The following is a 21462-nucleotide window of genomic DNA, read 5'->3' on the forward strand; positions in this document are numbered from 1 at the left end:
AGGTTCCCTGGGAAATGTGAATTCTATGAGCCACACAAAATTAATCTGAGAATGGGGCAAATGATGGGATATTAAATAAGATAGAAACACTTGAGCATTTAATTTAAGGTAAGATGATAGATCTCTTTTGATGTGACTGGTTGGCTAAAGAATGTGCTCTGTAAATGTTTTTTTGTTTGTTTTTCTGTTTATTAAAGATGTTTTGAGCTGTGTGACTTAATGGCACCAGAGCTGTTTATATCATGCTTACCATTTGTATATTGCTATTTGTTCCAGTTATATAAAGATGGACCAATAAAATATAAGAATCCACAATTAGAAAAAATTGTAAAGTAAAAGTGTGTCAACAGGATAACATGGAAGATTTGATCTTGTCATTAATAGAAAAATAAAGGTTAAGGTTAATGATCTGTTGTGATGTTTTTCTACTGAACAAGGTCTCAACTGTTGGATTTGTTTTGTTCACATTTACGCTTCACAGCTTCAAGTCTAAGATAACTCATTAGTGGTCTTTCACAGAAAGGACAAAGAACATGAACCTTTAGTATTAAGTTAAACTTTAATAGTTTGAGCAAAGTGATAAAGATGCAAGCGTGACAAGCTATCACCACATCTAGTATTATAAGGTAGGACTACAGATTTCTATATTGTTCAAAGTCTTTCTCCCCCTCAATCTAATCATTTTTAAACAAAAATGTATTCATTTCTTCATTCAATCATTCATTCAACCAATACCTTTGAGAGCATGCGCTCATTAAGATGAATTTAAGAAGAATTTGCTCTTTGCTTTCTATACATACATTGTAGACAAGAGAGCTTTCCTGAGCAGAGTTGATACAAAACAAACAGAAGATGGGGTAGAGCCCAAGTGGCAACCTCCAGTGTAAACAAATATACAAATTTATCAAGTGTCTTGAGGCTGGTTGAGATAGCATTGGAAGTCATATACACACCCTTTCCAAAGAGCCAATTTTCAAAGCAGAAATGAACATGTTTACAGTCTGCTTCAATACACACAATTGTCTCCATAGGCACAGATTGTGGGTAAAAGTTTAGATAACTTTTTGATTTCATGAGGACAAGCATTATTCTCAATAAGGCACGTCACTAACTTGTGTAAGGAAATTACATAGACTTCCTGAAACCACCAAATGGTCTGAACAGAGGTGCGAAAGAGCCACAGGAGGGCATACTCTTTCTCAGACCACACCATACGAATGTAAATGTTGTTTCATTATCACAGAGTCACTGTCTCCAGAAAACAGGATACAGGAACTTCAAAGAAATGTAAAAATCACCATTTGTTAACTGTAAGGTCACCTCCCCTCTCTCTCTGTATTGCATAAAAGGATTTGTAATGTGAAGGTTCGGGAGAGAATGCTCCTGCCTCCTCTCCGTGCTGCACGTTTATTAAAGAGATCTGATTCAAGCACCGAAGTTTGAAGTTCTTCTGAGACTTAGCAACTCTCCACCTCACAAAGAAGAATTTCCACGACACTTGACTGACAGGCAACAGCAGTTAAGCTGTTTGTCAGCTCGAGCTCTTAACCTGTTGTTTAAGTTGACTGAAAGGTAGAGTGAGACAGCATTTCCACCAAGACCACCATCCATTAATATTTAAAGTTCATGGTGGATCCTCATAGTCCAGGTGAATGCAAACAACAACCAGGTTGACAATCTTGGAGGAAAATGGAAGGCTCCCTTGTCTGAGAGGTACGTAAGTGAGAGTAAAGTACCGTAAATTCCGGACTATAAGCCGCTACTTTTTTCTCACACTTCGAGCACTGCGGCTTCTACTCCGGTGCGGCTAATGCATGGATTTTTTATGGGGGACAATGAGCTTCTGCCGCAAAAACATTTGACTTCGTCACGTCGGATCTTAATATCAGTCATTTTGCGCTTCATGCACGCACCCTCATGATGGAAAACACACGGAGAAATGCATATGATGTAGCTTTCAAGTTAAAGGTGATCGACCTGGCTGTCAAAGAAGCTAACAGAGCTGCTGCACGTTAAGATGACACTGACAGCGACAACGAAAAAGAGACTGAGGAAGTGAGTAATGAAGTCATTCTGAGGCAGTGAATGGATGGACTTTTTCTTGTGAAATACATTACGGTCATCTTTTTCATCAGCCGTGTTACAGACACTGTCGACTAGGCTTCGTATTTGCGGATGTTACCGGTAGCCTACGTATTTAATTAAATGTTAAAAAAAAATGTCTTTGTGTCACGTCTTTCTGTGTAAATAGCTCTTGTTATAACGGGGACACCTGCGGCTTATAATTAAGTGCGTCTTATATATGTACAAATACATTTTTTTACTTATTTTTAGCCGGTGCGGCTTATATCCAGGTGCGCTCAATAGTCCGGAATTTACGGTATTCTTTTCAAAAATTATTCTATATTATTATTTATTACTTTTTAACTGTCAATTCTTAATGCATCAATGTCAGACATTCAATAAAAAAATAATTGAGTCTCTCTGTTACGGCTGTATGTTCCCTGCGCTGTTTTGTTCCCTTTCTATTTGTCTCCTGCACAGGTGTGGCCACTGATTGTCCAACGAGGCTCACCTGGATTCAGTGCTTAAAAGGCTTGTGCTGGCTTCAGCAGGCAGAAGACTTTTGGGGATGGGACTGCTGTGGGTGTCTGTCAGGGGTTGTTTGTTGTGTTTTGTCACATTAGTCTAAGTTGATCATTGTTATCATTTAGTTTGTATAATTGTAATAAATCCCTTTATTTGACTTGGTTAGTGTTAGTGTGTTTTAATGGGTTAATTTGTGGATTCTTGTTAGCCCCATAGGGCCGCCTGATGGTGGGGGCGTAACAATTGGGGGCTCGTCCGGGAAATGATAACGTCCATGAGGTGAAGTTGTGTTTTGGTGTAAATTGTTGAGTTTTCTTATTCAGTCATTTTGTGCTTCCTGGTGAGTATTAGTTCAGTATAGTACCTTGAGTGCATTGAAAATGTTGTACGTGATCTCCCTGGCTAGTGAGGGACTGGGCCAGCTGGGCTGTTCAGTCCTTCCAACGGGCCACTATTTGTTGTTTTGCTTTTTTATTTTTGGAGGTAATCCTGGGTGGAGACCTGTTCTCTGTTGGGGGTAGGCGTGTCAGACCTTTCAGTAATGACTAGAAGTCTGACGTTTGTCTTTAAAGTCGCCTCGAGCCCAGCAAGCCTCTGAAGAAAGTCAGGTTTTAGTTCCAGGTGAGATTACTTTTTCTTTTTACTGCACTCGGGGGGGCTTGCTAACTTTGCTTGCTGATGGGATAGTTTGTACATGTTGTGAGTTTGTGTCGCTGCATTAAGTGCGTCTGTGTAACTTTTGTGACACTTCAGTGGTAACTGCACTCCACTTTCGTTTGGGCCATTTTGAAGTTGCTATTGGGAAACAATTATGCAACATTATTGTCGTGGGTCTACAGGTTGGCCATTTTGTGTGGTGGTGCTGCAGTCCACATTTTGGTGAGGTCACTTGTGTGTTACCGTTCTGTGTGCTTTAATGTGGTAACTTAAGTGTGTGGCATTATAGGTGGTAACTGCACTTGATAGAATATTAGGCCTTTTTCTGCTTATAATCAAAGTGTTTACTGCAATAAAGTTTCATCACCCGATCCAAAGGAAAGGTTTGATATTTACAGTTTGAATGATGTTCGCTTACATTTATATTATACCAGTTATTTTATCATGTTTTATTCCAGGTTTGTGTGTGTTAATAAAATTGCCATACTTTTCAGTAAGGTGTTTGTGTGAAGAGGGCTTGTAGAAGTGAGTGCACATTCCAACATGTGTTTGATGTGTCCCTTTAAACTGAATCACTCACCAACTCAAACATAGGTTTAGTTTAAGGCCCTGAACAGTTAATTACTCACCCACTTTTATATAGGTTGAGTGAGTCTTGATTCTTAATTACCTAAATTGTCTTCTCCTTAAAAGGAATTGGTTACTAGACTAGATGTCTTTCTTGTGATAAGAAACAGGCCAGGCAGGATGTGTCTTCCCCTACAGATGGTGAAAGGATTCGGGAGTTGATGCACCAATGAGAGATGGGGAACCACTCATCCGAAGACGCATAATTTGGAAGTTGCCCCAATCGGAGGAAGAAAACTGCACATTCTTGAATGCATTATTTGGTTAGATATTCTCTGTCTAGTGGATAAAAGGGTTCAGGGAAAGATAGTCGGGGCTCAGACTTCGTGAACTGATCCAGCATCTGTCTGTTGTCAGGGACACGTAGTGTTGAACCCAGAGACTCTGTAACTTCTATTCTTGATTCATCGGGTTAATAAACTCTGTTGACCTGAAAGAGACGCCTCCAGTCATTCCTCTCATCCCATCAAAAGAATGCGCAGAGATTTGAGGTAATTATTTAGAGGAGTCAAGATTTCTATTAACAACATTGAGGAAAAGGATGAAATAGCAACTTTTATCCTTCAATACCAACTATTATCCTTCACACTCCACATTCGTTTGGGCCATTTTCAAGTTGCTACTTGTGAGTGCAACATTATTGTAGTGGGTCTACAGGGTGGCCATTTTGTGTGGTGGTGTTGCAGTCAATATTTTGTCATGCGTTACTTTTCGTGTACTTTGTTTCACCTTATGGTGGTAGCTAATTTGCTTGTGGGAGTGGCACCCACTGATTGGCTAGACCATTGTAGTTGATGCTTAACTTTTTAAACCGTTAAGTGTTTTAGATGGCCCTTTTGTGTTCACTGTGTTTCACTATTGACCCGTGTTAACACTTTCGTCCGTAGTAGTCCCATGTTTCTTCTTTGTGACATTATTGCACATATTCTGTGAATTCTGTTTTTGAGCTGTGCAATTGATTGCTGAATAGCTTTAGTATGTAACACCCATTTTATAATTTTAATGTGTAAATTTATTTGCATAATGCACTGTAATTCAATGAATAAATGTTTAAGATTGATGGTATTTTAAATGGTTTTAATAACCAATTATTTATTCATTGTTTTAAGGGTGGGGGTGTTACGGCTGTATGTTCTCTGCGCTGTTTTGTTCCCTTTCTATTTGTCTCCTGCACAGGTGTGGCCACTGATTGTCCAACGAGGCTCACCTGGATTCAGTGCTTAAAAGGCTTGTGCTGGCTTCAGCAGGCAGAAGACTTTTGGGGATGGGACTGCTGTGGGTGTCTGTCAGGGGTTGTTTGTTGTGTTTTGTCACATTAGTCTAAGTTGATCATTGTTATCACTTAGTTTGTATAATTGTAATAAATCCCTTTATTTGACTTGGTTAGTGTTAATGTGTTTTAATGGGTTAATTTGTGGATTCTTGTTAGCCCCATAGGGCCGCCTGATGGTGGGGCGTAACACTCTCCAAATATACAAACCCAGTCCATATCATTCCCAACCCGTCAAATATTGACAATTAGTCATCATCCCCTTGCGACTCATACAGATAGTAACCATTTGTTTCTGAAAGTGACACACCAGGATAATAATAATAGATAGAATAATAATACGTACGAGTAAGAAAGTCCACAGATGGTGGAGGTGGAGGTGGATGGATGGACTTTCATCCAGGAGACTGAGGTTTATTTCCCATGAAACCAAAATGTTATTCAAAGTTATAAGGAACATAAGGTTATGAGTGCAGCAAACTGTTGCCATGTTACATAACAATCGCAAATTCATGTGACTTTTGTGTTGTGATTTGCTTCAGTGACATCCCGTGACGAACGCAACATGACAAGGTTCTTGCAACCCCAAACAGCCTTATTGTAGTGTTTTGTCTTAATTAAAGAAAAAAAAATTGACCATTTTACAGGGTTAATTGCATGTTTAAAAGGTTTTCACTCCACAAACCTCCCAAGTTGTCATGTTTGGGGTTATGTGTGCTATTCCTCATGTGTTTGTTTTGTTTTCCCTGTCTGTCTACTCCCTCTGTGTCTCCCCTTCCCCCTTAATTAGTGATTGGTTTCAGGTTGGCTCACAGGTGTTTGCACTCCAATCAGCACACTATTTAAGCCGAGTCCTTCCATGCTGTCAGCGCCAGATTATTGCTCTTCCCTCATGGGTTTGTACTCTCCATGTCAACGCCTGTTCTCCAGTGACTCTTTGAATGCTCGCTTTGATTGTCGTGTTTTTCTCCCTCTCGTGTTTTTCTCCCTCTTGTTAGTTACCCAAGCCTGCCCCTCCTGCAACCTCGTCTTCCCCCCGTCGTCTCGTTCGTCTACGTCTGGCTCAACTTCACGCGTGTTTTTGGACTCTGGGTTTTGGGATCATTTTCTAGTCACATTATATTTCATGTAGCACATTTAATCCCTGTTGTCACTCGTTAAATAAATTAGTATTTGTATCTTCTGTCTCTGAGTCGTGCGCCGGGTTCCAAATTCATTCTGAACTGTAACACAAGTGGACCAATGTAGATATGGCTTCTGTTGAAATAGCAGGGAAGCACCAAGATGGGAGGATACAGAGCAGAGTTGAAAAAGTAAAATTACTCTATATGGTTATCTGTGACAGTGAAATTCACAGGTTTGTTGTGATGAGTAAAATCATGTCACGACCATCCAAGGTGCACCTTGTGCACTGCAAACTTCTCAAACAAGACAACTAACTGTCACCTGCAGAAGTTCTCCAAAGACTCTGCCATTGTTGGCCTCATCACTGACGGGGACGAGGGGGAGAGCTCAACCTGGACTTTGTGGACTTCCACAGGCGCAGACCAGTACAGAGACAAACAACTCCATTTGAGGTCATGTATGAATAAACAGTTTGTATAAACATAAGTACACTTTCTGGTCCTCCCATTTAAGGAATGGTGGATGAAGTGGCTTTATCTGAATCTACCACTGACTGTATTATGACTGTTTTCCCCTCTATCCCACACCAGTGAACACCAAGGGAAAAGAACAATGAGATAGTGGACTCTTATAAGTATCCGGGTGTTCAACTGAACAGCCAGCTGGACTGGACTGATAATACACACTGTAAATGAATATTTCTACGATTCAATGGAAATATGTCAGAAATGTATGTAAATCACTAAAGGATATTACAGTGAGGCCCCAGGAGGTGTAGTATGATGTGTTTAGTTCGCAGTTATTGTTAGACTAGCCCGATAAGGATTGGATAACATGAGGACGTCAATGTAACCTCGCTGTGTGCAGTATAGTACCACATGGAAACTTACATCAAACATATTAAAGGATTGTTGTGTTCATGCAGGGCTGACCAGTCTACACCAATTGTATTTCTCTGCAATAGCGCTACTGCACACCCCCTGTGCTGTCAACATGCCTGCTGGCCGCATCCACAACAACATGACAGTACAGAGCAGCCTGCGTCAGCAGCACGCAGAAAGCAGTGAAGACCAGGACAGCACCATAATACGCACCTCGAAGGATGCGCATCCGAGTCAAGTCCCCTGCTGAAATCTGAAGGAGTCCGGCTATTAAGTTGACACACATTAGGTTTACTACGCGGGCCCGCACCATCAGCCTGCAAGCCCTACATCAGTCCTACTTACCTACTTAACACTGATTAAAAAAGAGACTCATCTATCAACAATACCTATAGTACATTAATAAGTCAGTTTTAAAGCTATAGATACAGTCGGCTAAAAACAGCCCTCGCGCTTAGCTTTGCAAACTCAGAGCATCATCTAGCTAGCGGCTGCTTAGATCTACCGCCGACAGAAACAATATTTAACGATGTAAAGCCAAAATATATTAAAATTAATTGACCTCCCGGCAGCATTGTCATAGTATGCCCTGTCAGGGCCTTACATGTGGCGTTAACAGTTATCGGCCCTAAGCCTGACGAACCACGTTGTGGTTAGCAGACAGACTCCCGTAGAAAATTAAAACTTAAAAAATGTTAACATTCACGTATGCCACACATCTCACATACGCCTTTTTATGTGTTAGCTACACTAATGACACCCTTTGGTCCAGTAATATTGCATACATTAAAAGGAATTCGACTGAGAAATGCTACAACTCTCATGGCGAACTCACCATGATGGCAGTCCGGGAGCAGAAAGGACGTCAGCGCTTCCGCCCAGCGCACATACGGCTTCCGCTTAAGTTATACGCATGCGCAATGTGTACTCTGCAGATGGATAACACACTTTCTCTTCACATTAGTACAAAATGCAAAATGTTAGCATAGGAGCACAACAGTAAACAGAGTTTAACAACATGTGGTTTCTTCTTCAAAATGTTGTTTTTATTCAGAGATGGGATTTGTTAATTTATTTAAATTCTATGTTTTTACCCTATTTGGTAGACTACCAGTGTTTAACACAGGTATGTGAATGGGCTACTTGTTTCCTAATTTTATTTTTTGTGGCCGACAAAACATGAATCAAAGATGCCAATACATTATTTTAAATACAAATTAAAGTTGGAACAGAAAAAAAAGAAAATAAATTGTGGTAGGCTATCAAGCTGTTTGAAATCATTGTTTTCTGGCTGTTTCTTGAATCAAACTCAAAACTAAATAAGACTGAGCTATTAAGGTTGTAGCTCCTAAACTTTGGAAAGTTCTCACACTAGGACTATGGATACTGTGAATACCTAAAAAACAGATAAAGACACACTGGTTTTTTACATGCCTTTGTTTAATTTGGCGTGCTGTAAGGTCCTATAGTTAAAGATTAACACAAAAGAAAAAGTCAACTGAATTTGACCATGACGAAGAGAAAACTGTCAGGGGCTGCGTTGACTCCTTTGGAACATGTTCACCTTGTCTCATTTCACCATCAGTGGAAATAATCGTTAACAGCTATCTGTAGATTGAAGAAATGTTCAGTCGAATGTGAGTAGCTTAGCTCATTTGTAGAATATATTTTATTTATAAATTAGTGTTAACTGTACTAAAGCAGTTGAACTGTCGAGTCAAACAGACTTGTTTAGTCCTACATATTTTTTTAAACAAATAAAATCGTTTTCAAACCCTTATTTCATGTCCATATGTTCAAATATGGATTTCTAATGGACTGTGCCTGTAATTGCCACTGGGTGGACATAGAGGCTAAAAAGTTTCACCCATTTCCCCCCTAACACTTGTCCTTCAGAGGCAATGTTCTAAAGATGAGAGACATTCATTGGGTAATGTAAAGTAAACTTTCAAATGAAAGAAAAGGACAGAAAGAAGGAAGCATTACACACCGCCTATTTCCCCTTTTTGTATAGAATGTAGAATTGTATAAACAGCACGGGGCGTGGAAATACCCGACCATGGGTTTTTTTTACACAGGACGTCAGAAGCGAAACTCTACTCCTTAGCTGTGGCAGCTAATTGTGTTGGAGGTACTTATTTAATTAAGTAAATAATAAGGATAATAACACAGATCTTTCTCACAGGGAAGTCGTCCTCCTTCACTAAATAAGTCTTTCGGTTTGAAACTCGAAACGTCTTCAAGAACGTCAAACAAATCTCGCAGTCTCCTTTTGGATTAAAACTTGAAATAAACCTGATAACCTGGAGGAATGACAAGTACCAAACCATTAACGGTAAACATGGCGGTATTTTTTTTATTCATAAATATTAAAAAACATTGTTTAAGATCATAACTCTTTGACCTTATATCAGTCTTCAACATGTTGTATACAGAGATACTATTAGGCTACATAGAGTTACATTTACATGACATTTTCCCTGATCAGAAACTCATCAGCTGGAATTGCTTTTACAATTCAGACACGTTTTAATCACAGTAAGGTAGACTGCGAGTCAACGATAGTAACTTTTTTCTTGTTCTGTGCCCCTCTTGGCCAGGACACTCTTGTTAATGAGATTTTAAATCCCAATTAGGTTTCTTGGTTAAATAAATTTAAAATGGAAACAAAAGCCTGCTACAAGCCTAAATCAATAATAAATAAAACCTCAACATGTCTCATAAACTTTAAAATGTTTGACAAACATTGTTGTCCATGCCAAATTAGATCCACATTAACGCAGTGTTTTTTGTACAGCTAACTGATGTACACTTTATCTATATCTTTTATTGTGCAATGAACAGCTGAATTTGTCTGATGTTATGTTTCCATGTAGTGGACATGAGGAAAGAAAGGAAAACAGTGTGCACTTTAACCATAGGCCAACATGTCAAACCTCTATTTTAATCTTAAATATGTTCCACCTTTCTTTAATAATATAAACTTTTTTCTTCTATGCGACAGAGACCCAGGATCGCAGATATCCCAGTGGACATCTTGTAAGAACCAGCTTTCTTTAATGTTTATACTGTAGCTGCTTTTAAATGAGCAACAACATATTGTGTTCTCAAAACTTTATTTACAGTCCTATTGAGTACTTTGATTATTTAAAAGCTGTTTAAAAGTAAAGCTGTAATTGTTATGAAAGCATAATTCTTCTAATAATGACTCTGTTAAAGCTGCTCCTCCTTGAGCTATGGATTTGGATCTCAATCTGTTTTCTATCTTGCAGAACGCATGATGTACTTGAGTTCCTGCAAAAAAGCAAAGCAGGAGGTGCAGTATACACAACCTTTGATCACACAATGTAAAACCTTACATATGTGTTTGTCCATACTCTGTCTAACTCCATTTGTCTTTCATTTGTTAAAGATTATAAGAGCAAGGTGAATGATCTTGTGCACACATTTGAAGGCAAAACTGTGGCCCTTCAGAATCCAGCTAATGTCCAATGGAGGATATGCGGCCTCCAAGGCACAAGATATAGAAGAGATGTTATGGAAGGTTGGGGAATATTCTACCTCCGTGATGAGGTTAGGATGCAGGTTGTAGGTGTAGTGAAGGGAACCTCAAGCCCCTGTGAGGAGCTTGTTCTGATGACCTGTGAGGATGGAAAGCTGTATGCCTATGATGAAGAGGAGCTGCACGTGGTGGCTTCCAGTCTGGAGCTGCTCTGTACTGATGGATTACAGTATCCATCGTCCCTGCACTATTATAAAGGGGAGGCTTTCAGCCATATGGTGAGAAGCTCCAGTTCAGTTGCTACAACAAGCAAGCAGGGCTCCGATGATCAACTGATGGCTCTAGGTTTTATTTATATTGGTTTTTTCTGTTTAGACCTATGAGGACTGGGGAAAAGTGAAGCAGGGTGCTCTAGGGAAGAGTTTGGATAAAGCACATAACGAGCTGGTGACAGAAAATAAGAAGAGATTCCTGGAGCATCTAAGATTCAGAGGTTGGTATCTTTGACATGCTGTGGAGTAAATTGAAGGTCAAAGTTTCAAAAGAAACTGGGAAGGAATTTATGAACAATGAAGTAACATGACCCGTCATTAGGTGATTCTTTCCTTAGGTGCTAGGACTAAACTTAATTGTTTACTCTGTCAATCTGTTATCATCTACTTACCACAGCCGAACCTGACCGGAAGTACTTCGAGAAAAAAACAAAGGTAGTGCACAGCATGGAACAGACTTCACTGGGCCTTCTGGACGAAGAAGCATCAGATGCCTTAACACCCCCGCTGACTCCTGCAATGAGCAGCAACTGGGGCACGCTGTCTAACAGCTACCCTAACAGATCATTTATAAGCTATTAAATATGTCAAGAAAGCAAGTAACACTTGCTGGCTGATGCAGGCTTTAACCACTTTTGCACTTTACACTATTGCAATGCATCACATCATCTTAGTATTCTCCTCTATTCGAATCACTTTATATTATATTCTCAAATGTTTCCAATTTTGTTGAATCGGATTAAATGTTACAAGTTGTGTTATTGATTGATTTAATATATATATATATTTTTATGTTTTTATGTACAATCTAACATCTATTTTTTTTACATTAGTAATCAATGTTTTTTTTATATTCAATTTCTATTCAGTCATGAAGTGCAGTATATCCTTGTTTTAAGTTCTTTTATGTCAATTTTCCTGTGAAGACATTAAAATGTCCTTTTTCTAGAGCATGCAGAGCTGCATTACTTGGATGAAAACATTTATACAAATGTATATTTCATCTTATTTTGACTGAATTTTAGGAATTCAAGATTCAAGATTTTTATTTGTCACATGCTCATACAGATGTGCAGTGAAATGTAAGGACTTTTCTGCAGGCCATGCAATAACAATAATAACAATAAACACACAGTTTTGCAATAATAGAAAAGAATTTAAACTAAAAAATAAAAGGAGTTTTACAAAATATTAAGTATAGCATAGAATACTGTAAACACTTTAAAGTGTGTAAAGTGTAAAAGTGACCAGGGTCCAGTAAAAAAAAGTGATGTTCACGATTTACAAAAAAATTATTGAATGTAAAAAAATTAAAAATATAGAAAAATGTAAAAAGAAAAATGTAAACAATGTCCACGTGTCAAAGTGCAGATCTAAGTTTTTAACTGAGGAGAGTGGAGTTAACAGTCCTGAGTAAATAAGCTCTTCCTGAGTCTTTCTGTGTTCACCTTAATGTGTCGGAGGCGCCTGCCAGAGGGTAGGAACATGAACAGTCTGTTACCCGGGTGGTGGGGGTCACTCATGATCCTCTTTGCCCTGGCTGTGGTGCTCCTTGTGAAGATGTCCTGGAGGGTGGGGAGTGTTGTACCTATGGTACGCTCTGCTGACTTTGAAAATTATTATATCAGCAGAAGTAGTAATAAATGTATTATTAATATATATTAAGTGTTGTATTTTACTTCTGATTGATACAAAGTGAATGGTTTAATTAAATTTGTTGTTCATCATGTGCCATCATTGATCAGATATTAATCAAAATGAACACCTTTATATTTGGAGTAGCTGTCTATTTTAACCTCCTTAGTCACACTAAGAGAGCATTTTATAATGTGTGATTAATTACAGAATGCAGGTGTGCCGCATGTGTCTTGTATACTCTTTTCTGTGGTTTGAATATTTGAATAAATTGTTCAAAAACATTTTGCCTCTGCTTTTAAGTAAGAGCAACATTAACGTTACTGATTGTTCAGGGGGGTTGATATGAAAAATGACAAAAAAGAAAAAGGAGCAAGTTTGTGCATCAAAAATCAGGGACTTCTTTGAATAACCCAAAGTTTAAAAAAAACAAACTGAAATCAACGTTGAACTTATTAAAACGTGTGTGGTAGGTTGAAAGGTGGTGAAGACTGAGTTCAACAGGAGTCCAATGAGGAAGACAAGAAACTGATGAGTTGCTTAGCCAACAGTTTATTCATGCAGCATGGAGAGAAGTGAGAATGTGTGCATCGCAGGCACTCAGTAAGTTCTCTGCCAGACTTATATACTAGTTCAACAAACAAAATGGAAAAATTAAAAAAAGGGAACAACAAGGAGGGGAGAGGGTACTGTGGGTGAACCTCTGTTGGTTTCTTAAGACGTGGGGTAGTTATTTTCTGCAACTTCTGCAGATCATCATATGTATCACCTATTTGCCGCTTCCTCTTTCCAGGGCGCCTGGTTTCATTCCTTTGTATCGAGCTGTTTATCGAAACTGAACTGCAGAAGTGTACTGTCGGCGAGGCTTCTCGAAACTAGTCATGAGACAGGTCATGAAACATGCAGAATGGAGAACTACAAAAGTCACGTTTAGTAGTAGTCTATGGGTTAAATGTCAAATGTTTGATAATGAAGCACAATACCACACGTGTGACCATGAATCTCTGGTTTGATGGTAATAGTTCATACATACTCTGCATGGCTGTTAACTAGCCTTAACATGTTTTTATCAAAGGCTGAATCATAGAGTCTCTGAACTATACCCATGGTAAACTATTTGCCAGCAAATGCACTGTGCTTTTTTTTTACATTTTTTTTTTACTTGTGTTTCAGTGTTTGTATACAGTGCTTTATCACTACACTCAAGTCCACACATCCTGTCAAGCACTCAAGAGAAAAAAACACTGCCCATCCCTCTCAGAGTATGCTTGGACATTTTTTTCTCGTTCACTCTTGAGCGCAGTTTTATTTTTACAGAGACTGACTCCTACATTAGGTTAGAGAAATAAGAGTATACAAACAGAGATCACTGTTTTGGGTTTTAGGTTACAAGGCAGACATATAAGGACCTCCCTGAATCAGGGGAAGAGTTTCTTTTCCTCCTTTCCGTTTCATTTCATCGTTTCTTAAAATGGTGAGCAAATGTTTTTATGAAGTTTATTTGCTTATTTTACCTTTTTGTGATATTCTTCAATGCTGTTGTGTTTTCTCTTGTCTTTGGAAAATGTCAATGTTGTCATGTTTTATATTTTCTACATGTTCTTCTGAACACGTCACAAGGCTGCAGAGAATGTTACAAGGTGAGACAACAGAATTTTTTTTGTTGGAAAGTTTTTATTTCTGCTTTTGGCTTTCTCTGCCCTAAAAATCAATTCATGTGATTTCAGGGCAGAAAGATTTCTGAAACAGGACCGATTCAGAAGGAATGCTTTCTTGGTTATTGAGAAAATGGTGTTTCTTAGTCCAGATCATCCTTCAGAGTTAGTGGATGAGGTATGGCCAATGGCAACGTGCTGTACCGAAAGAGTTGAATGTTTTTTGATCCAGTACAATCATTGTGGGCAAGATATTTAAAGTTGAGTTGTTTTATAGGCTTTTAAATGAAATTGAAATGAACAAAAGATATTCTATCCATAATAAACACATTATTCACTTAAGCCTGTAGATCATGGTTTAACTTCATTATAAGAGTTTTGACTAGTTCTAATAAACATACTTTTCAGACTTTGTGAATACAAATGTATTTAAATGAAGCACAGAGAAATGATGATGAATTTTACATGCTTGGTTTCATCTAATGCTGTTACAGGATGTTGGCATTAAAAACTCACCTTGCAGGACCATTATGTACTTTCGAAATGAACCATGGTGGCATTATATATGTGGCCAAATTGTTTTGTACACGTCATGCGTTTCAGATTCATATGCATACAAAAACTATTCTCATCACAGGTTCTACACAGCATCTTCTTCTTGGGAAAAATCCACAGTCCCCCATATCGCCCAACTGCTATTGTCAATGACAAGGAGATGCTGGAAGAGTTAGAGCACATTTACCCTCTGCCTTTTAGCTTATTTTTCTCTAAACTACCAAAGAGGAGTCCATTTTCATGTGTGCTTGACATGGTAAGAATATTCTTTTAAATAAGAAACTTAAGTACACGATCAATTGATATCATCTTTTACTCACACAAATCAGGACTCAGGTCATTAGGGGCCCTCTTGATAATATTTGTAATTGTATGCAGATTGTCCACCTGATTGGAAAGGAGGTCCACCTGACTGAAGAAGATAAGGAAAGAAAAATAATAAAAACTCTGCGAGAGGTTATCTCTAAACTGATGAGGGATGAAACAAAGGATCTGATCTCCTCCACCATCTGTGTGTCTCAAAAGAGACCAATCCTAAACTCAGTCAGATACTACGGTGTCTCCATGTCCACCTCTGGCCGTGTTCCCGGGCGAATCATGGTTGCTGCCTCTCTTCTGAGTACCTGGGACAGTTATGTAGCTGATGCAGTGATGACCTACAGTCCAAACAACGTCAGGAAGAACTATTTTGATGGAACCATCCAAATCCAAGAGCTGATCAGGTGTGAGGCCTTTAGTCTGACTCGAGAAGGTCTAATGCCTCCTTGCAGATCATGTGGGAATCTGTTTGGATTGACAACACGTGAAATAAGAGAGTGGCCTTATGGCAACTGCGCTGAAGCAGAAAGTATAAGCAACTTGCTTAAAAAAGAGGATGACATTAAAGAGCAAATAATACAAACATCTGACAGGAACACAAACGAATGGCAACGAGCAAGAAAGAGTGTCGAAACAGATCTCAGGAATTTGCTGCGAATGAAAAGGTTCCCTGAGGATTGGGAATTCTATGAGCCACTGTAAAATTAATCTGAGAATAGGGCAAATGATGGGATATTAAGTAAGATAGAAACACTTGAGCATTTAATTTAAGGTATGATAGATCTCTTTTGATGTGACTGGTTGGCTAAAGAATGTGCTCTGTAAATGTTTTTTTTTGTTTGTTTTTCTGTTTATTAAAGATGTTTTGAGCTGTGTGACTTAATGGCACCAGAGCTGTTTATATCATGCTTACCATTTGTATATTGTTATTTGTTCCAGTTATGTAAAGATGGACCAATATAATATAAGAATCCACACTTAGAAAAATTGTAAAGTAAAAGTGTGTCAACAGGATAACATGGAAGATTTGATCTTGTCATTAATAGAAAAATAAAGGTTAAGGTTAATGATCTGTTGTGATGTTTTTCTACTGAACAAGGTCTCAACTGTTGGATTTGTTTTGTTCACATTTACGCTTCACAGCTTCAAGTCTAAGATAACTCATTAGTGGTCTTTCACAGAAAGGACAAAGAACATGAACCTTTAGTATTAAGTTAAACTTTAATAGTTTGAGCAAAGTGATAAAGATGTAAGCGTGACAAGCTATCACCACATCTAGTATTATAAGGTAGGACTACAGATTTCTATATTGTTCAAAGTCTTTCTCCCCCTCAATCTAATCATTTTTAAACAAAAATGTATTCATTTCTTCATTCAATCATTCATTCAACCAATACCTTTGAGAGCATGCGCTCATTAAGATGAATTTAAGAAGAATTTGCTCTTTGCTTTCTATACATACATTGTAGACAAGAGAGCTTTCCTGAGCAGAGTTGATGCAAAACAAACAGAAGATGGGGTAGAGCCCAAGTGGCAACCTCCAGTGTAAACAAATATATCAATTTATCAAGTGTCTTGAGGCTGGTTGAGATAGCATTGGAAGTCATATACACACCCTTTCCAAAGAGCCAGTTTTCAAAGCAGAAATGAACATGTTTACAGTCTGCTTCAATACACACAATTGTCTCCATAGGCACAGATTGTGGGTAAAAGTTTAGATAACTTTTTGATGCAAACAACAACCGGGTTGACAATCTTGGAGGAATATGGAAGGCTCCCTTGTAGCAAGCTTCTGGGACTCTACTCTTTGAACGGCTGCTGCTCCAACACCTCAGACCCCAGGTACAACACGCACAGGATCCACTGCAGTTTGCATACCAGGCAAAGGTGGGCGTGGACGATGCCATCCTCTATCTTCTACACAGGGCTTACTCTCATCTGGACAAAGGGAGCAGCGTGATGAGAATCATGTTCTTTGATTTCTCAAGCGCTTTCGACACCATCCATCCCCTCCTACTGAGAGACAAGCTGACCGAGATGAGGGTGGACTCGCACCTGGTGAGGTGGATCACTGACTACCTCACAGAGAGACCACAGTACGTCAGACTGAAGGACTGCACATCTGACACTGTGGTCAGCAGCACCGGAGCACCACAGGGGACCGTGCTCTCCCCCGTCCTGTTCACCCTGTACACCTCGGACTTCCAGTATAACTCTGAGCTCTGCCACATGCAGAAATACTCGGACGACACTGCGATAGTTGCTTGTGTCAGGGATGGACAGGAGGAGGAGTACAGGAGCCTGATCGAGGACTTTGTGACGTGGTGCAGTGACAACCATCTGCAGCTAAACACCTCCAAGACCAAGGAGATGGTGGTGGACTTCCGAAGGAACAAACCACATCTAGAACCTGTTTCCATCGGCGGGGTCGACGTGGAGGTGGTCAGGACCTACGGGTACCTGGGGCTGCAGCTGGATGACAAGCTGGACTGGTCGCCTAACATGGACATTACCTGCAGGAAGGGACAGAGCCGTCTGTACTTCCTGAGAAGGCTGGGGTCCTTCAACATCTGCAAAAAGCTGCTGCAGATGTTCTACCAGTCTGTGGTGTCCAGCGTCCTCTTCTACGCCGTGGTGTGCTGGGGAGGAAGCTGCAAGAAGAGGGACGCAGCACGCCTGGACAGACTGGTGAGGAGGGCCGGCTCTGTGGTGGGCACAGAGCTGGACTCACTGGTGACAGTGGTAGAGAGGAGGTCTCTGGACAAAATGCTCTCCATCATGGACAACACACACCACCCTCTGCACAGCACCTTCACCGGGCAGAGGAGCATGTTCAGCGAAAGACTGCTGTCACAGTCGTGCTCCACGGACAGACTCAAGAACTCTTTTGTCCCCCTGGCCATAAGACTGTATAACACTTCACTGTCACGGCAGGGAAGAAGCGCACGGTGATCCCTGGACTCTTTTTTCACTTTTTTCTCATTCCTCATCTGCACCGCTGACCTCAGAGTCAGCCCCCAATTTGGATACTGTAATGCATATTGATATCACTTTACTGAGCACTGGTCACTTTAAAGATAATCACCCTAATCATGTCTGGTTTCATCCTACTGTTGTGCTATGCTACATCTGTAATGGCTGACATGATCACCCTAATTAGGTCAAGTTTCACTCTATTGTCTTCAACTCTTAATGCTAATCTGCTCCTCAATAGTTGGGTACTCAATGATAATCACCCTAAGCACTCCTGGTTTCAGGTTATTGTCTAGGACACTTAATGCAAATCACTGCTCCTTTAAGTTGGTGAGCCATTTTACATTCCTGCATTGACTGCTTAACGACTGTACTCACACCTCTGGCACTACCTCCAACACCTCTGTACATGCACATGTAACTAGTTTCTAGAAGGTCAGCACTTTGTTTCTAAGGTTCCTCAACTGTTTACAGGTCTCTTTTAACCAGCACATGTTTTTCTCTCCTCACAGGTTATGTACATTATGCTATATGGGGGGGGGGGGGGGGACAGCGGGTGTGTATTGTAACTAATGTCTTGTGTCCTGCCTGTCTGTATACTGCTACTGGATGCCTTGAATTTCCCTCGGGATCAATAAAGTATCTATCTATCTATCTATCTATCTCTTAGAGGTACGTAAGTGAGAGTAAAGTATTCTTTTCAAAAACTATTCTATATTATTATTAATTACTTTTTAACTGTCAATTCTTAATGCATCAATGCCAGACATTCAATAAAACAATAATTGAGTCTCTCCAAATATACAAACCCAGTCCATATCATTCCCAACCCGCCAAATATTGACAATTAGTCATCATCCCCTTGCGACTCATACAGATAGTAACCATTTGTTTCTGAAAATGACACACCAGGATTTTAAGGGACTAAAACCCTTGTGGCTGTATGAGGCCCAGGCTCTTGACGTAGTATAGCAAAGAATAATATGTAAGAGTAAGAAAGTCCACAGATGGAGGAGGTGGCGGTGGATGGATGGACTTTCGTCCAGGAGACTGAGGTTTATTTCCCATGAAACCAAAATGTTATTCAAAGTTATAAGGAACATACGGCTATGAGTGCAGCGAACTGTTGCCATGTCACATAACAATCGCAAATTCATGTGACTTTTGTGTTGTGATTTGCTTCAGTGACATCCCGTGACAAACGCAACATGACAAGGTTCTTGCAACCCCAAACAGCCTTATTGTAGTGTTTTGTCTTAATTAAAGAAAAAACAAAAAAAACGGTGACCATTTTACAGGGTTAATTGCATGTTTAAAAGGCTTTCACTCCACAAACCTCCCAAGTGGACCAATGATACAGAGCAGAGTTGAAAAAGTAAAATTACTCTATATGGTTATCTGTGACAGTGAAAATTCACAGGTTTATTGTGATGAGTAAAATCATGTCACGACCATCCAAGGTGCTTGGTCCTGGGACTTGGTCAAGCCCCAGCAAGTGAGCATGGCGCAAGTATCAAATTTATGTCACAACTTTATCAAAACCTTAAATGCTGTGTGACAGTTATAGTTGTCTGCTGAAGTTACATGTCCAAAATGTTATTATAATTTTTAATGAGATAATAATTTCCAATCCTTTTATAGAACTTGCTGTGGCTCCTGGATTACCTGACCAACCAGTCACAGTTTGTGAGGACACGGGATTGTGTGTCTGACTTGGTTATCTGCAGCACAGGGGCCCCACAGCGAACCGTCTTGGTTCCCTTTCTTTTCACCTTGTGCACTGCAGACTTCTCCCACAAGACAACTAACTGTCACCTGCAGAAGTTCTCCAAAGACTCTGCCATTGTTGGCCTCATCACTGATGGGGACGAGGGGGAGAGCTCAACCTCGACTTTGTGGACTTCCACAGGCGCAGACCAGTACAGAGACAAACAACTCCATTTGAGGTCATGTATGAATAAACAGTTTGTACCCCATAAGTACACTTTCTGGTCCTCCTATTTAAGGAATGGTGGATGAAGTGGCTTTATCTGAATCTACCACTGACTGTATTATGACTGTTTTCCCCTCTATCCCACACCAGTGAACACCAAGGGAAAAGAACAATGAGATAGTGGACTCTTATAAGTATCCGGGTGTTCAACTGAACAGCCAGCTGGACTGGACTGATAATACACAAGTTCTCTACAAGAAAGACCAGAGCAAGACGTCACCTGCTGAGGAGACTCAGCTCCTTTGGTGGCATCAGCCATTCTGTACGGAGAGCACTGCAGGAGCAGCCGGATTATGGCTGTAGACAGGAACAGTCTTAAAGAAGAGGGTCCAGGGGCCAGCCCAGGAATGAGCTGGCCCCTGGACCCTGTTGTGGTGGTAGGAGACACGACAATGATGGCAAAGCTATTATCTCTGATGGAGAACGTTTCCCACCCCCTGCATGCTACTGTATCAGCACTGGGCAGCTCCTTCCGTGACTGTCACATTCCCTGGTTTAGGGTTTAGTTGTTCCTGTTTCCTCATGTATCATGTCCTGTGTTTGTGTTTTACTTTGTTCTAGTCCTCAGTTTCTGGTCTTGTGCTCTTTGCTCCTTGTTTCCCTCCTGTCTGATTACCTGATGTGTCTCACCTGTGTCTTGTTAACTCCACCCACTTTCAGTATATAAGTGTCTGTGTTTCCCCTCACTCCTTGACCCTGTGTGTTTTTGACCGTGATTCCTGCCTGCCGGTTTTTGTACCTCTGCCCGAATGGATTTACTACCGTGTACTGAACCCTGCTGGCATTAAAGGGATTGAGAAACTGCTTCTGCCTTTTGGGTCGTGCGTTTGGGTCTCCTTCTCTGTTTGTCACAGTGACAGGGGGTCTTTTTCAAACCGTCCACTACACCCTAGCCCTACCCACTACCCCTCCGTTTGCGCATCCTCGTGGAGGGCCCGCCATATTAAGTCCGTCTCAAACCACTTAGCGGGGAGTGGTAGTGGGCCATAAAACCCTCCGCCAGCGAGTCTGCAGCGATGCCGACTTGATGATCACATGTAACGCCTATTGCGTCCGGTCGTCACGGAAGGAGTGACCTATACAAAAGTAAGTTCCGTGTGTAAGTGTTTGTACAAACCAAAACACTGCTCCAACAAAGATGGACATTTAATAGCGTCATACAGACGTTAACAACTTCACCTGTTTATTGTTTTAAAGGTTCAAATAAAAGCCTCCTCTTCCTTTCTTCCTTCTGTTGACGTGTTTATTTGATTGTGTTTCATATTTAAAGGGTCTGTTGCAAAAACTAAAGAATGTTCAATTATGTTGCACGTCTTTCAGGCAACCACCCTAATAAAGAATATGGGCTCCATCTGATCGTTTTGCTATAAGTCTACGCTAATATATATTTACTAGAGAAAAATAACCTAC

At 40.2% G+C, this 21462-nt stretch overlaps 2 protein-coding genes across 2 annotated transcripts; both read left to right on the forward strand.

Moving 5' to 3' along the window:
* Positions 1–9389: 9389 nt before the first annotated feature.
* Positions 9390–12842, forward strand: LOC306839566 (uncharacterized protein). Its single transcript, XM_079368328.1, has 6 exons — positions 9390–9484; positions 10154–10188; positions 10422–10465; positions 10562–10929; positions 11027–11144; positions 11321–12842. Exons 1-6 carry the CDS (start codon positions 9461–9463, stop codon positions 11503–11505), a joined length of 774 nt encoding a protein of 257 aa, XP_079224454.1. The 5' UTR covers positions 9390–9460; the 3' UTR covers positions 11506–12842.
* A 1086-nt stretch (positions 12843–13928) lies between these two features.
* On the forward strand, positions 13929–16147 carry LOC306839452 (uncharacterized protein). The gene is made up of 5 exons (XM_079368181.1): positions 13929–14032; positions 14179–14198; positions 14286–14391; positions 14851–15024; positions 15147–16147. Exons 1-5 carry the CDS (start codon positions 14030–14032, stop codon positions 15786–15788), a joined length of 945 nt encoding a protein of 314 aa, XP_079224307.1. The 5' UTR covers positions 13929–14029; the 3' UTR covers positions 15789–16147.
* Positions 16148–21462: the final 5315 nt, after the last annotated feature.

The sequence above is a fragment of the Symphodus melops genome (assembly GCF_947650265.1).
Source record: "Symphodus melops genome assembly, chromosome: 18".
NCBI lineage: Eukaryota > Metazoa > Chordata > Actinopteri > Labriformes > Labridae > Symphodus > Symphodus melops.